Consider the following 17,211-nt stretch of genomic DNA (forward strand, 5'->3'; position numbering starts at 1 on the left):
TTATAATGTACATCTTTGGCTTATCTTATTGTGGTTTTGATATGCCATCATCTGTTAGTTCTGGGTCAGTTTCAATTGCTTGACTTATCTCTACCTTATAGTTATGTTTTCCTTCTTGTTTGTATGTATGCTGATTTTTGATTAACATCAGACATTGTGACTATTGGCTAGGTATTGGATATATTGGAATTCCTATAAATCTTGAGGTTTGTTCTGAGATACGGTCAGTTCCTTTGAAAACACTGTGATTCTTTCAAATCTTTTTATGGTTTGTTAGTTGGGACTGGATCAGTGCTCAGTCTAGGGCTAATTAATTTTGGTACTTAGGCAAGATTCTTACATGCATTCTATACAGCCTTGACGGTTTCCTGCCTGGGTGGCTGGAAACAGGAACATTTGTGTTCCTGTGTGCATGCCCAAAACTATTACCTCCAATTCCTCCGGGTACTTTTTCCCTTGGCCTCAGGTAATTTCCTCATTAGTATCCTATGATCATAGGATACAAAGCTGAAACCTCGAGAGATCTTCCCTGCTGCACCACACATGGCCTTAAAGCTCTCAGTGCAGTAAACTTAGGGAGTATAGGACTTGTCTTATGTTTCTCTGCTCTTATGCGTCCCTTTCCTTCATTGCTTAACCTCTAGTATCTTGCAAACTGTTGTTTCATTGAAATTTCTGTCCTTTTTGGGAGTTGTTTCAGATGGAAGATAAATCTGGTCATCTTGACCAGAAGCACCAACATTGTGTCTCTTTTGTATGATGTTGTATTAACTATGTGATCAGCAAAACAGGTCCCAGAATAGAGGAATAAGGGAGAAAAAAATAGCTTCAAGAAAATTGTGAATAAAGAAAAATTGTTTATTTTTTACCAAGTAACTGCTTATGAAAGTACCCCCAGTACTTAAATTTCTTAGACAATTATAATAATTATATAATATATTTATAAATATAATAAAGTACAATTATATAATATAATGAATATTATATTTTAATAATATAATTATATAAACATTATAATTTAATGTTTTAATTATATAAATTATTGTAATATAATATATAAAATATAATGAATACTATAACTATAATAATTAAGTAAATTGAAGATGGTCAAAGTGAAAAATGAAATAATAGGATAAAAAGAGTAAGTTAAAAGATCATAGGATCTAAAAGTCTATGCTGACTGGCAGGTGATTAAATGGATTGAAATTTGGACAACTTTGAGGAAGGATTGTATTTTAAATTTCTTTTTGTTGTCTTATGAAGGGACCTTAGGTCAGATTCCACCATGAGATTGCTGGTCTTTAGGGAGATGTGCTGAGTCAACATAAGGGGTGCAGTGGTGGGAGGGAGGCAGAGATTCTCAGTGAGGAGTAGAATCAGTGAGTAACAAGGGTGTTTTGTTGCCCTTTGCTCCAAATTGTTAGGCTTATGTATATACTTTGCCAACAAAGGTCCATCTAGTCAAGGCTATGGTTTCTCCAGTGGTCATGTATGGATGCGAGAGTTGGACTGTGAAGAAAGCTGAGCGCCGAAGAATTGATGCTTTTGAACTGTGGTGTTGGAGAAGACTCTTGAGAGTCCCTTGGACAGCAAGGAGATCCAACCAGTCCATTCTGAAGGAGATCAGCCCTGGGATTTCTTTGGAAGGAATGATGCTAAAGCTGAAGCTCCAGTACTTTGGCCACCTCATGCAAAGAGTTGACTCATTGGAAAAGACTCTGTTGCTGGAAGGGATTGAGGGCGGGAGGAGAAGGGGACAACAGAGGATGAGATGGCTGGATGGCATCACTGACTCGATGGACGTGAGTTTGAGTGAACTCTGGGAGTTGGTGATGGACAGGGTGGCCTGGAGTGCTGCAATCCATGGGGTCGCAAAGAGTCGGACACGACTGAGTGACTGAACTATAACTATATAGAGGAATATTTAGTGGCTTCTGATTTTATTGAAGCCTCACAATTATATTTCCTTTATGTCTTAGTGTATTAAACTCTTAGTAGGGTTTTTGAGATATTTGGAATCAAAGTGACAATGAGAAAAACTGAGGCTGTGAAGGATTTGGTTGCTCCTTACCTTAAAGAGGAACTTAGAGAGTCCTTCAGTCCTTGGGAGACTTTGTTAGAAGGTGGTGACCTCTTCTCTCAACCTTCTCTTTTGCCTCTATTTTCTGCTGAAAAAGAGAGTGAATATTACTCCTGAATCCACCAGGCACCATCTCAAACTGCTGTGGTGAAACAGAGTGATCCCTCTGTTAAGAACAGAATTTAAACCAGCTCTGTAAAGTCACCAGAAAAAACACATATCCTTTAAGATGGTGGGAGGTGTTTGAGAAGATCTCACCTGCCAGTTCTGGAGATCTTTTCATGTTTTAAAGTTATTTTTCATTTGCCTAGCAGAATAGTAATAACCTCATTAGCTTTTGATGAAGCACCCCTCTTTAGGCTTATTTTGTCAGCAATTATTTTGCATTATGTTAAAATCTCTGATTTGAATTAATTTTTAAGGTTTCCCATGTGACAGTGCCTGGAATTTTCTTGAGAATGATACGAGTTGTATTCTTGATCCAACTGACAGTCTCTGCCTTTTCAGTAATACCTAATCATACTTTCTAGAGAAACTGGAATATGGAACAGCAGCTTGGGAGAGGTGTGTGTGTGTATCAAAAGGTAATAGTAAAATGCATTTCAGAATCTTTAAATATACAGTGAATTCTGACCCATGAAAAACTTTGAGAAATTGGTTTTTGACAGATCCAGTCAAAATTTTGGCACAAGAGAGGAAAAAAGTACTTTGTTTACGAAGTCCCCAAACATTTCTTGAGAAGTTGTTACCTGCTGGTCTTTGTTCTCTGTCCTCAAGAACCTCGAGTAAGCAATTATAGGATATTTTCTGTTCTGTGTTCACAAATGGATTTTCATAAAATAATATTCCTCTTTTATTCCATTTCAGAAAAATTAATATGGCCATTTGGGAAGGATGTATGCTTACCCTTTGGTACTCAGTGACTTGAAGATTTCTATAATTTTAATAGCTTTACATTACAACTTCTACAGAAGGTTGTTCATAAATATTAAGCCAATTAAAGGCCAGTCTGTAAAATTTTTATATCATTGTTGTCATTTATATGCAGTATTGGAGAGAACACATTTTCATACCTTCTGATCTTATAATTCTAAACTTTCAGTTTCCTTTATAAAGTGGCTACTTGATAGCACAGCTCCCACCAATATTGCCAAGCTCTGTATAACCATGACTATTTTGACTTTTTCCCATCCTGGGAATTTATAAGGTTTACTTGTGTGATGAAGTTGAAGGCAGACCGTTTAACTGTGCCTGTTGACTGAACCAGACTTAACATTTGCTTCTGTTGAGGAGAAATAATTTAGCTGCCAAGCCAATATCTCTGCACAGTAAGAAGCAAATACCATGGAAATGAAATAAATACTTCCTGGAATGATTTTTTGAATGTGAACGTAGATAATGGCAACCGATCCTTCTTGAGGTAATCAGCAAAGGTCAACCATCAAGCTGCTTCTCAGCCCTGGGGAGAAAAACACCCCCTCTGAACACAGAGGATGCATTGCATGTGAGGGGGCCGCGATGCTGGGGTCATTTCAGAAGGTGTGGTACCCCATCTCCACCTTCCCTCTGTGTGAAGTCCCATTCACGACTCTAGGAGCCAGTCCTGGAGACATCACACACCTTACGACACCAGCATTCAGTGTTAGGAAAACAAGGTGAGCTTCTGTCCTTTTAACAACTTCTTTCATATTTCATGCGCTTCTGTGCCCTTAGCTCTCTCGGCGCTTTTCTTCTCTGGATGCAGCATTTTCTCATGTGCCTCTAGGTGGGTGGTTGCCAGGACCACATTTTCTCCTTTCTCTTTTTTCCCATAGCTTTGGTCTTAAGCTTCATATAGCTGGAAAACTCCTCACTCGTAAACTCACCCACTGAGGTACTCATTTTTATCCCAAAGCAGATCTTTCTCTGGATTCCCCAGTGTCTTCCAGTTATACTACTTACTTTCTTCCCATAAGGCATGAAGTCTTGACATAATCTCCAGTTTATTCCTTTTCTTTCACCCTCTGTACTGAGTGCATTGCCTTAATTCTTCTCCAGCATCACCCATTTACAGCCTTTCCTTCCTGTTCCCAGTGGCAGCAGCTCTCAGCACTTTCTCATCCCCCTGGACCTCGTTTCCATGTTGTCTACACTGCGGTTGCAGCTCCAGGAGTCCGGCCTCTGCCTGCCCTCCCTTTGAATTAATGCTTCTTCTGGGTTCTCTAGTTCCTGAAGCCACCCATTGTCTGTTGGAAGGCCCTTTTTCAATCCCCCCTTTGCTTTACACTTAGCTTACTAGGGCTCCCCCCACCCCTCACCCCACATAGCCTGGTTGCTCATTTGTCAAAGAGGGAGATTCAGACTCAATTCTTCACATAGGTAGCGTGTGTGCTCAGCCCTGTCTGACCCTCTGTGACCCTCTGGACTGTAGCCCGCCAGCCTCCTCTGTCTAGGGGGTTTCCCAGGCAAGAATACTGGAGTGGGTTGCCATTTCCTCCTCCAGGGGATCTTCCCGACCCAGGGATTGAACCTGCATCTCCTGTGGCTCCTGCATTGGCAGGCAGATTCCTGACCACTGCCCCACTTGGGAAGCGCTCTTCACATAGTTGCTTCATTTGAAGTGTCGCCTTGAAGCTGTCGCTTTTTTAGTAACTTCCAATAGTTCCTCATTGTCTACCACGTAAAGTTCAAGTTCTTTACCCTGAGATTTAAAGCCCTCAAATTATCTGGCCTTAGTGCTACTCTCTAAATTTATCTTCTGCTGCTGCTCAACTAAGTCTTCTGTTCTGAAAACCTGGTCTCCCAGGCGTCAAATGTGAATTCAGTCTTTAGATCTTGTTCTAGGGATCTGCTCCCTAGAACACCGCCTCATTCCCTTTTACCTGACTGAGTCTTACCGCTCCTTCAAGACGCACATCAGGCCTTCGGTTCTCAGTGAAACTTGTTTCATTTACCCAAATGCATAGTAATCTGCCTGTTGCACTTTTCTGTCCCACTTATAATGTCAGTCGCCCATGTTAGCTCTTATTCTGTTCCCTTTCATTCTTATTTGCTTTTTGTGGTGTTTGTTTAGTCTCCTCGTCCTCTGTATTGCAAGGAGCGGGCCTGGTTCTGTGCCTCAGAAATGGTGCGTACCTCCTGATAATGATGTTGGCTTAAAGAGTTCCTGTGCCAGTTGTCAAGGACAGTGTAGGTGCCCACATACCATTTTTAGACAAAGCAGAAAGTGGCACCATTATCACTCTCACTATCTTAAGGGCCTCTTCTTTGAGAAACCTCAGGGAATTTTATAAACAGCACCAGGAGACTAAGTCACTGGCAGCACTGTTAGTGTCTGCTGGGGATGAAACTCTCACATGCAGACAAGCACGGATGAAAACCCAGCAGGGCTGAGTCTGGAACCAGTGTAGACGTTCTTTTATTCCCTGGCCTTGAGCTGCCTTGGCATCTGGCCAAATAGCTCCTTATCTCTGGGAAAATCCGCTTGATTTATTTGTCTGCTTGACTTCCAGGTTTCTTCCCTGCTCCAGAGACTGCCAGTCAGTACAATGACCCCTTTTGTTTTCTGGCTGCTGAGTGCCGCACACTGGCTTCCGATCCAAGCTCCAGACTCTGCCACTTTATCTGCTGCCCACACTCCTGCCACCAGCTTTAACCAGTATATCCTCAACTTCCTAATTTCTAGTCCCTGCACACTCTGAGACTGCTACTCACAGGCCCGTTATAGAGAGTCTTCTGTGATTCACAGTTTGTAAAGTTTGAACTGTTGCTTAGATGCTTGGTATATTCTTACTGTGGCTTTTCTGTACCTTCACATAACCTTTTGTACTGTGACATTAAAAAAAAGTCTACTAACGTGAGTCTTGTCTACTCCCAGTATTGGTGATGGGTCAGAAACTGAATCATCAACTCTGATGTAAGTGCATCTTTGAGGATTAGCTGATAGCATCTGCGAAATTACCACAGTAGCCTTCTTGCTTAATACTTGTAGCAGTGTGGAGCCAGATCTCTGATATTATCAGGTTCCCTTTTGAGTCCAGTAGATAGTATGGTAATATCAGTGCAGTTTCCTTCACTTACCCTGAGTATGAAATGCAGGACATCAGGTTTGCTGCATCTGATTTACTAGGTCTGAAATAAGAGCATCGGAAAGAGTCGTATTGTATCTAACTGATTCAAGAGGAACTCGGTGATGCTAATGATAGGGATGGATGATGTGCTCAGTGTTCTGAAGGCGTTCATGATCCCTGGGAAGCTCTCAGGTGATGAAGTCCCTCCTCTTAAATCTTGTCCTCATATAGTCAGAGTTGGCCAGTGCTTGAGGCCCCTGGGCATCAACAAGGAGCAATATTCATGGCAAAGCCTTCCTCTGCTCCCCTGTACAATCTTGCCAGCGAGCTTTAAGAAAAATTAAGCCTGAGTCAACTGGATATCCACATGCAGAAGCATGAAGTTGAACCCATACTTCACATATATGCATAATTGATTCAAAACAGACCGGAGACCTAAATGTGAGAGCTAAAACTATACAACTCTTAGGAGAAAGTAGAATTGTAAACCTTTGTGACCTTGGATTGGGCAGTGGTTTCTTAGCACTAGCAGCTAATGAGAAAAATAAATGAATTGAACATCATTAAAATTTAAAACTTTTTTCTTCAAAAGGCATCATTAGGAAAGTGAGAAGGCAACCCACAGAATGGGATTAAATATTTACAAATAATATATCTGGCAAGGGCTTCCCAGGTGGTACAGTGGTAAAGGACCCATCTGCCAGTGCAGCAGGTGCAGAAGACATGGGTTGCATCCCTGGGTAAGGAAGATCCCCTGGAGGAGGAAATGGCAACCCACTCTGATATTCTTGCCTTTAGAATCCCATGGACAGAGGAGCCTGACAGGCTACAGTCCATGGGGTCACGAAAGACTGGCCATGACTGAGCAACGGGGCATAGAGTTCAGTTCAGTCACTCAGCTGTGTCTGGCTCTGCGACCCCATGGACTGCAGCACGCCAGGCTTCTCTGGCCATCACCAACTCCCAGAGTTCACTAAAACCCATGTCCATTGAGTCGGTGACGCCATCCAACCATCTCATCCTCTGTCGTCCCCTTCTCCCACCCTCAATCTTTCCCGGCATCTGGGTCTTTTCCAGTGAGTCAGTTCTTCACATCAGATAGCCAAAGTATTCGAGTTTCAGCTTCAACATCAGTCCTTCCAATGAATATTCAGGACTGATTTCCTTTAGGATGGACTAGTTGGATCTCCTTGCTGTCCAAGGTATTCTCAAGAGTCTTCTCCAACACCACAGTTCAAAAGCATCAATTCTTTGGTGCTCAGCTTTCTTTATAGTCCAACTTGCACATCCATACATGGCTACTGGAAAAACCATAGCTTTGATTAGACGGACCTTTGTTGGCAAAGTAATGTCTCTGCTTTTTAATATGCTGTCTGGGTTAGTCATAACTTTTCTTCCAAGGAGCAAGCGTCTTTTAATTTCATGGCTGCAGTCACCATCTGCAGTGATTTTGGAGCCCAAAAAATAAAGTATGTTTCTGTTTCTACTCTTTCCCCATCTATTTTCCATGAATTGATGGGACCAGATGCCATAATCTTCGTTTTCTGAATGTTGAGTTTTAAGCCAACTTTTTCACTTTCCTCTTTCACTTTCATCAAGAGGCTCTTTAGTTCTTCTCTTTCTGCCATAAGGGTGGTGTCACCTGCATATCTGAGGTTATTGATATTTCTCCCAGCAATTTTGATTCCAGCTTTTGCTTCCTCCATCCCAATGTTTCTCGTGATGTACTCTGCATATAAGTTAAATAAGCAGGGTGACAACATACAGCCTTGACGTACTCCTTTCCCAATTTGGAACCTGTCTGTTGTTCCATGTAGTTCTGACTGTTGCTTCCTGACCTGCATCTAGGTTTCTCAAGAGGCAGGTCAGGTGGTCTGATATTCCCATCTGTTTCAGAATTTTCCACAGTTTGTTGTGATCCACACAGTCAAGGCTTTGGCAGAGTCAGTAAAGCAGAAGTAGAAGTTATTCTGGAACTCTCTTGCTTTTTCTATGATCCAGCGGATGTTGACAATCTGACTGCTGGTTCCTCTGTCTTTTCTAAATCCAGCTTGAACATCTGGAAGTTCATGGTTCACATACTGTTGAAGCCTGGCTTGGAGAATTTTGAGCATTACTTTATTAGCGTGTGAGATGAGTGCAATTGTGCAATAGTCTGAGCAATATCCAGAATATATGAAAATCTTTTGCAACTCCACAATAAAAAGACAACCCAGTTTTAAAATGGGGTAAGAATTTAAATAGGCATTTCTTGAAAGAAGACATATAGATGGTCAATAAGCACATGAAATGATGCTGAACATCATACCATCAGGGAAATTAACATCAAAATTCCAGTGAGATACTATTTTACACAAACTAGGATGACTGTAATGAAAAAGACAGATAATAATAAAGTTGACAGGGGAATAGAGAAATTGGAATCTTTGTATACTGGTAATGAGAATGTAAAATGCATAACCACTTTGGAAAACAGTTTGGCAGTTCATCAACAATTTAGACACAGAATTACTATAAGTGAAAGTGTTCGTCACTCAGTCATGTTCGACTCTTTGGAATTATCATATAATGCAGCAATTCCATACATACCATATACATATACATACAATTCCATATGCATACCAATTCAAAGAGAATTCATTTTCAAGGGAACTGAAACCATACACTTACACAAACTCTTTTACATAAATGTTCATAGCAGCATAATTAATAATAGAAATGGAAGCAACCCAGATGTCCACCAACTGATGAGTGGATTAAAATGAATGTGGTGTATCCATACAATGGGATATTGCTTATAAATAAAAAGGGATGACATTCTGATACATGAGATAGCGTTGTTATTGTTCCATTGCTCTTTCATGCCTGACTCTCCGTGACCTCATGGACTGCAGCACACCAGGCTTCCCGGTCCTTCACTATCTCCCGGAGTTTGCTCAAACTCATGTCCGTTGAATCAATGATGCCATCTAACCATATCCTCTGTCACCCTCTTCCCCTCCTCCCCTCAGTCTTTCCCAGCGTCAGAGTCTTTTCCAGTGAGTCAGCTCTCTGCTTCAGGTGGCCACAGTACTGGAGCTTCATCATCAGTCCTTCCGATGAATATTCAGGGTTCATTTCCTTCAGGAATGACTGGTTGAATCTACATTAACCTACGTAAAAGAAGCGAGACACAGAAGGCTACATACTGTGATAGTCCATTTATATGAAAGTAAACAGAAGTAGATCAGTGGTTTCCAGGGGCTGGAGGAGGGGAGATTCCTATATTTCAGTGAATACAAGATTTCTTTGGGAGGTAAGGAAAAGTCTATGCAAGTACACGTGAGGTTATATAAGTTTCTGAATATGCTAAAACCACTCACTTGTATACTTTAAAGGGGATATTTATAGTATGCAAATTTTATTTCAGTAAAAAAATTAAGACAGCCTTGATCTTAATTCTCTGATCAAAGAGCTGTGCTTTTTGATCCATGCCACCCCAAACCAGCCCCCACCACCCACATCTGTGTCATGTCAAAATAATTTTCCTATTTCATTCTTAGAGGCATCTCGACAGTAGTTTCTTAGAAATCTAATTTTTTTTTTTTTTTTAGCACTGTACAGTTTTAGCACAACACAACTGCTTCCATATTTTCAGGCCACAGATGCAGTGACTTCAGAAGCTGAAGTGCTCTTGTTCATGGCTTTGAATGGAATATAGACCTTTTTAAAAACAGAGACAAAACCAAGATATCCCACTTTGGTAGATAACTCTGTGCTTTGCAAGTATTTCTTCTTTGGACTATTAAAAGTGACATTTAAAGTACTAACTGCATTTTAAAATATCAATAAGGTTTCTCTTAAAATCTCCTTCATGTTTGAAATGAGAGAAGAGCCACAGAGTTTATAGCTGTGTCTATGTTTTTCATCCTTTTATTTGGAGTAAGTCTGCATAACTCCAACTTTCTTCTACTTTAGTAGACATCGTAGACCCTGATGAAGTCACACTTTGTGACTGGATAATGAAATTATCCATTGTGCTTCATTGTGCTTGGATAATGAAACTTTGCGAGTACCTAGGAAAGTCATGCTACCCTTATGGTGGGTAGATAGGCAAAGACAAGGCAAGTGAACCAGAAAGGGAAATGGGAACAGTGGTTTAGGCAGGGGAGTCATTTTCCTCTTGTGATGCATACTGTCTAAGATAAGCAAGCATGCATGTTCGGGCATGTCCAACTCTTTGTGACCCTATGGACTGTAGGCCGTTGGACTCCACTGTCCATGGAATTTCCCAGGCAAGAATACTGGAGTGGGTTGCCATTTCCTTTTCCAGGGGATCTTCCTGACCCAGGGATCAAACCCACATCTCCCACATTGTAGGCAGATTCTTTACCATTGAGCCACCTGAGGGCAAACGGACAAAGCTGGGTGGATTAAACTCTGCTAGTGGCGGACTGGAAATTTCAGCACCCTGAGCCCTGGCAGATAATCTTCTCAAGCTTCAAATAGTTTCCATTTTTATGCTTTATCAAGACCCGATTTTTATTTTCTGAAGAAACATTTCAAGTTTGGTGCAGTATGGCTTTGCTCAGCCAGCTTGCTCAGCCAAGTCAACAGGACCAGGTAGAGAGGAGGTTTCCAGGGTTTGCAGTGGGGAGTTGAGCCCTCACCCAGGGAGATGTGGGCCCCATGTCACTTTAGGACCGGGCCAAGTCAGCGAGAAAGGGATCTGTGGTTGCATTGCCCAGCGTCTCTGGGATCCCCTACCTGACATTTAGTGTTAGATCTAGTGTAGACCCTTATGTTGATCTAGAGGGAGAGCAGTGGGTGGTCATGAAGAAAGATCTCTCAGTTCCCTGCACAGGAGTTAAACCTGGGTAACCTGGGTAGAGGGGTTCCTTGGTGGCTCAGATGGTAAAGACTCTGCCTGGAATGTGGGAGACCCAATCCCTGAGCTGGGAAGGCATGGTCCTCCAGGATTCTTGCCTGGAGAATCCCCATGGACAGAGGAGCCTGGTGGACTGCAGTCCATGGGATTGGAAAGAAGTCAACACAACTGAGCGTCTAAGCACGGCTGAACACAGCACAACCTGGATGGAAACCAAGAATCCTTGCCACTAAACCACCAGGAGCTAGAAGCTAGAAGCGAAGTGGCCCTGGCTCTTGCCCCTGTTTGAAAGCAAGAATGTTTCACGGGGGCAAAAACTAAAAGCAGGTACAAAGTTTATTACTAGAGACACAGCACAGTGTAGGGGAGAGCTCACAGGAAAACAGTTTGTCTAACTCAGAAGCAGGGCAGAGACACACACTCAAGGGAAAGGGTGTGGGCATCTTCTCTAATGAGGAGGAGCGCAATGAGATGCTAGGCAGACCACACGCTCAGGGGAGTAGGGGCATCCTGGGTAAGGAGCAGCACAGAGGCGACATAAATCACTCATACAGGACAGCCCTTCTGGGCCTTTGTTTCCCTTTGGCCAATTATCTTGTTTCTTTCTTCACACCTAACTGGTCCATGGATCCTCCCCAAGATGCATACACAACTTTTTGCTAAGATGGATCCCACTGCAGAGGCCTGAGGGTGCATGTCCACACTTATTATGGGATGGGGCCCCCTCCCTTTCTGACCCCCAAGAGGCCTTTCTTCCTGTGTGCAGACAGGGAAGTCTTCCCTGACCTCAGGAATGGGCCCCTTATCAAGCTCAGCTTTTACCACTAGCTTTGACCTTGGAGTGTCTGCGTGAGGACAAAGTTTGCATTTTACTTCACTTGACAAATACCAGGGGTCTGGCCAGAGGCCCACTGGCTCCTGCCTCAGCATCGGGCCCTTCCTGCTTCGTGTGCTGCAGGCTCCTCTGTCTGACACTCACCCTCTTACCCCCTCACTCATCGTTGCTCACCTTTGCCTGTCTCAGAGCACTTGACAAGCTTGGTCCAGAGATCCCATACCTGTTCTGGGGAACTGAGGCCTCATCCTTTAAGATGGAGAGGCCCAAGGGAATCTGGAAACAATGAAGCTTCTGTGTCTACACTCTAACATTTCTGAATCAGTGCTGCTCAGGCTTTACTCAGAATCGTGATCACTGGCAGGGGTGGTGGGGTGACTGAAACACAGGCTGCTGGACCCTATAATTTAATAATAATGCCATGTCCACCACAGCATAGCTAATTGAATTCTAAGTGTTTCTTTTACATCATGCCTTCCTTCTCCTTTTTCTAGTCTCTTCTTCCTTCTTTCTCAAACATTTATTCCGTGCCAGCTCTGTACCTGACACGGACCTAAGCCCCTGGGCAGTGAGATAAATTACCCGGGGATAAATAAGAAAGTCTGCAGTCACGTCAAACATGAAAAGAAGGTGCTGACAGGCAGCAGGGCTCTGGTGGAAGTGTGGGGGGCAAGGGCATGAGCTTTGCAGGAGGGGTGGAGGGACAGCACAAAGGTCTCCCAGAGCCCACACGCAACTTAGAGCCTAATTAGAAGGAAAGAAATTTTATAGTAGCATTAATTCTACAATGTGGTTCCCCACCCCTCCTTTGCTGAGTAGTTTAATTTGCACCCAGGAATAAAAGAATTAGGGGCTGGTAAGACTTTGAACAACAGTAAGACATACAATGCACTGTATATGTAATTTTAAGGAAAATACTATATATGTCATCTTGTAGACAGAGTCATATGATAATTTTGTCAGAGGATGGAATTGTAGAAGTATTTTAGGGAAGTTGGACGTCTCTATCGCAGCGTTGCACGCACAGGTAGCTTTTGCATCAGCTGAGACATACGGACCCTAAGGCTGGCCCAGGAGAGACCCAGAGGTGGGGACGCAGTTGAAGAACACGCCTAAGGGGAAGGTCTCTGCCACGGAAGGGTGCCACCTTCTGGCCAGATGTTCAGGAATGGCTAGAGCTGGGAACAGTTGTGTTGCACTCGGACCAATTCAAGCTGTTTTGAAAACAGAATTTTCATGGTAATGATACTTTTAGTTAGGAGGAAACCAAGTGGACTCTCTCAAGTAGCTAAGACCTACCCAAGTACCAAGGAAAAGAAATGAAAGAGCGTGAGGCTTATGCTTTACTGTCAGAGACAATCTTCAAATCTTCTATTTTAGAAAATCAACTTAGAGCATTCATAAATCTACATTCTCTGAATAGAAATAGAAAGCATATTATAATCAGTCAGAAAAATAAAAGTAAAGCCACCTACTATGTAGGTGCCAGGCACTGCATTAAGTACTTGACAAATATTAGCTTCATTTAATCTTCACAGTCATTCAATGATAGTACCCATTTTATAGATGAGAAACATGAGCCTTAGAGGGGTTTGTCACTCGTCCAGAGCTTTTATACACCATTTGGCTGGTAAGTGACAAAGAGAGGATTTGAACCCAGTTTCTATCTGAACACGTGACTTAACAATTATGATATGCTGCAGATAATCCATGGTGGATTATCAAATTGCAGATCAGCTTCTTGCCCAGAGCCTATGGCTGGTCACCTGACAAGGCAGGCCTACAGCTTTTGCTTGCATCTTATTAGCGAGATGCGCTGGAATTCCTGGCTGCAGGTACAAGTATCTCCTCTTGAATTTTGTGGGGACCTTGGAGCCTCACAGATGCCCATGGAAGTCTAAACCCTAGGGTGACCTCTCCATGCCCAGTGGGACCCTGATTCAAAGGGGTGGGGGTACACTGCCAGCCCATGTTTCCTTTCCATCTCTTTGCCTGAGATGAAGATGGACTTCTTGGGGGCCTCAGAAAGATGCTCTAGACTCCTAAACAGCAGGAGGGGCTTTGCCTCAAGCAGTCCTGGGATGTCTAGTCCTGTTTTCTTCTTCAGATGCTTCAAGAAAGACCCATTTCAGGAAGAAAAGCACACTTCTCTGACCCAAGGAGGATTTAAAATAATACCTGAATTTCTTACTCTGAAACCTTGAGCCTTTTACCTTGCTTGGTAATTTTGTTTCTAGTATATTCTGTGTGTTCTGTGTGAGAAGGTTGCCAGGGAGTGCTGGGTCCCCAGCCTCACCCTCCTGCACACTATGTGGTCCAGACATCCGAGTGAGTGAGGCCACATGGCCGAGGCCTGTGTGGAGCTTAGTGGGGTTGCAAAGATGACCAGTGGGGCTTTTTCTCTAAACTAGCCTTTATTTGTGTCTACTCTCTGCTCATCTTAGGTTTCACTTCAATGATTTTAGTAATTCATAAAAAAGAAATTTTTGTTTCCTAGAGTGCTTGGGAAATTGTACGTGGAAATTCCTAGCTATGGTATGCATTTTCTTTCAGTTTATTATTACTATCTACTGAAAAAATATAGTGAATCTGTACCATTGCTAGTAATAATTCAAAAATTAATACGAATAAGGTGTGCTGCTATTGATTCTAGAAAGCTAGGAAATATGGATTTTTGGCTAAATGGTTATGTAGCCTTTCTTTCTCTATCAGAGAAACACACATATACTCTATTTCCTGGAAATGTTACAGCAATATAGTAAAACATGTTCAATACTGATACTAAATCTATATATTAAAATAATGTTTCAGAAACTATTTTAAAATGTGAATGTGTGTAAATTGTTACATATGTATGTGTATATAACACATATCTGGCCTCTGTATTGTATGTAGTGGCACATATACATTGTCTGTAATAATCCTAGTACTAAGTGATGGTGATGTCTCCATTTTACAGATGAGGAAACTGAGGCATAGAGAGATTGGGTAACTTATGCAAGCTCACACACATAGCTGTCAAGTGGTGGGATAGTCTGTGTGCTTAACTATGAGACTCTACTGCCTCCACAAGTAGATGTTTCCTGGGTGATGCAGGAGGCACTTTGGATTTGAGGGGTAACTCAGAACGGACCATTAAGAACCTCAGCTGGGAGCTTGACTTGGTGGCAAAAGCACTGGACCAGGGCTCAGACCAACATCATTTTAGCCCCGGGTCTGCCATTTATGAGTCGCATATGTCTGGGCATGTCTCCTCCTGACTCTGACTTTCCTCATCTGTAAAATGGAGATGGTGATAATATGCCCAGTCGCTTCGTAGAAGGGTCGTGAAGACAGCTGACATAGTGGATGTGAAAGACATCTGAAGACACTTCACGTGCTCCATAAACATTCCGGAAGGATTTGCCACAGGCTCACAGCGCACTTGGCAATTCTAAACTAAAGCCGGACCATTCTTAGCCCGGTGCCCTTTCCACTCATCTGTGCCGTGTCAGCGTGCCTTTGAACAAATTCACGCACTGCTTTGTATTAGCTCCTTTTCTGGAGAGAAGGGAGATGGTATGCTCCCCCTTGGAATATCATCCTCTCATTACTATCGTAGAGAATGTTTTCTCCTCTCAGCAGTCCTCTCTTTTTCCTTCAGATTTGAGAAGTGTTAGTTTTCTTTTGTCCCTCTTGCCTAAGTGACTAGAACACTGTATTACAAATGAAAATTTCCTTTAACCAAGAAAAATCAGATTTGCTCAGAGTGGAAGGAGGGCCTCGTTTGAAGTGGAGGAGATCCAGTTTTGCAGATAGAAAAGCTGAGGGTCAGTCTGAGGGGGCACTTAACACCACCCAGCAACACAGGGGCAAAGTGGCCAAAACCAAGTGTCTGGACTTCCAGGCCAGGCCCAGTTCTACTTCATGACGCTGCTCCTTGCACTGAGAAGCTGTGGATGTTTGGGGTTTATTTATTTTATTTATTTTATTTAATAAATTTTTATTTTTACTTTATTTTACTGTATAATACTGTATTGGTTTTGCCATACATTGGCATGAATCCACCACAGGTGTACATGGGGTTTATTTATTTTAGATGTTTGTTGTATTCCTGATAGATCTTCTGCAAGGAATGCCTTCCGTCTTTTAGTGTTTGTACTTTGTTACTTCCAGACGGAGACTGCATAAGCTGGGCGTGTCGAAGATCACCCAAGTGGATTTCCTGCCCAGGGAGGTAGTGTCCTACTCCAAGGAGACCCAGACTCCTCTGGCCACACATCAGTCTGAAGGTGAGTGATGTCTTTTGTTTACTTTCCAGGTGATCTCTGGGGAAATGGCCAGGGAGCCCCATCGTTCCTGTTGATCTTGTATCTTACCGTAAGACATCTTCACAGGACACAAATATAATGACGCACCAAAAGCTGAAGTCTCTTTGGGCTCTGGTTTTGGAAACGGTGGAGAGGAAACCCAGTGGTACTCCTCCAGGGGGATCGTGAACTTTCAAATGGGTCACTTAGGAAGGTCACACTTTGTTAACACTATGTGAGTCTAGGGAACATCTCCAAGGAAAAATGTAATAGAAACTTCTCTGAATTTTATTGGTAAGAGTGTGTGTACATTAGACGCATCATTTACAGGTATCAGCAAACTATAAACCCCACCAGCTCGTCGAGGTAAAGTGTTGGGGAATCCAGCCACACCCAGTCCCGCTTTCTTGCTGTGTGGTAGAGTTGAGCCACTATGACCCATGTGGCCTAAAGTCTTGACTGTAATCTGGTACTTAAAAACTTCGCTGACCCCTGACTTGCTTTGCCAATTCAGATGGCAACACACTAAGAGTTTCTTAACACAGTTTAAAGACTTTCCATGCAGGCTCCGTGGAGGGGGATGGGAATTGAACTCCCTGCCTCCTTGGTGCATTCCTGAAAATATCAGGTGGAAAATGTACATGCAAATCCCAGTACGTCATAAAAATACACTGATAAGAGAAGTCAAAGGTAATCAATGAAAATGCATCTTAGAAGTGAGTAATGACACCAAAGCGAAACTGCTCCAGAGCAGAAGCAGGAGATGTATACAGGTAAAATAGGGTGAGTGACGGTTGCGTTGACAGAGGGTCGCGCTGCTGTCACAGCTGAGCACATTCTCTCTTGTTATTCTGCTGTCTGGTGCAGTAGAGAGGATGTTAGCATTCTGAGTTCAGTGTTGTTGTGTAGTCGATACAAAAGCCATGAAACTGAAAAATGATTTGCATTGCCGGCTTGGTTTACAGCATGTATCCATCTGTGAACTGTGGTCTGTGCAAGTTACCGAGCTTTTTCAGTTTCGGTTTTCAACCCATAATGTGAATAGACAAGTGAAATCAGGTTCCTTGAAGGAGGGTGCTGCCTACACTACA

At 42.7% G+C, this 17,211-nt stretch overlaps 1 protein-coding gene across 11 annotated transcripts in view; it reads left to right on the forward strand.

Annotated features, from left to right (window-relative positions):
• Nucleotides 1-17,211, forward strand: part of DYNC1I1 (dynein cytoplasmic 1 intermediate chain 1) — a 581,233-nt gene that overhangs the window by 285,808 nt on the left and 278,214 nt on the right. For all 11 annotated transcript variants that reach the window (XM_069587460.1, XM_069587454.1, XM_069587461.1 and 8 more), the window contains one exon: nucleotides 15,987-16,102. In XM_069587460.1, coding sequence (XP_069443561.1) covers nucleotides 15,987-16,102 — 116 coding nt within the window. The remainder of the gene's footprint in view (nucleotides 1-15,986; nucleotides 16,103-17,211) is intronic.

Source organism: Ovis canadensis, chromosome 4, assembly GCF_042477335.2.
Source record: "Ovis canadensis isolate MfBH-ARS-UI-01 breed Bighorn chromosome 4, ARS-UI_OviCan_v2, whole genome shotgun sequence".
Lineage (NCBI taxonomy): Eukaryota > Metazoa > Chordata > Mammalia > Artiodactyla > Bovidae > Ovis > Ovis canadensis.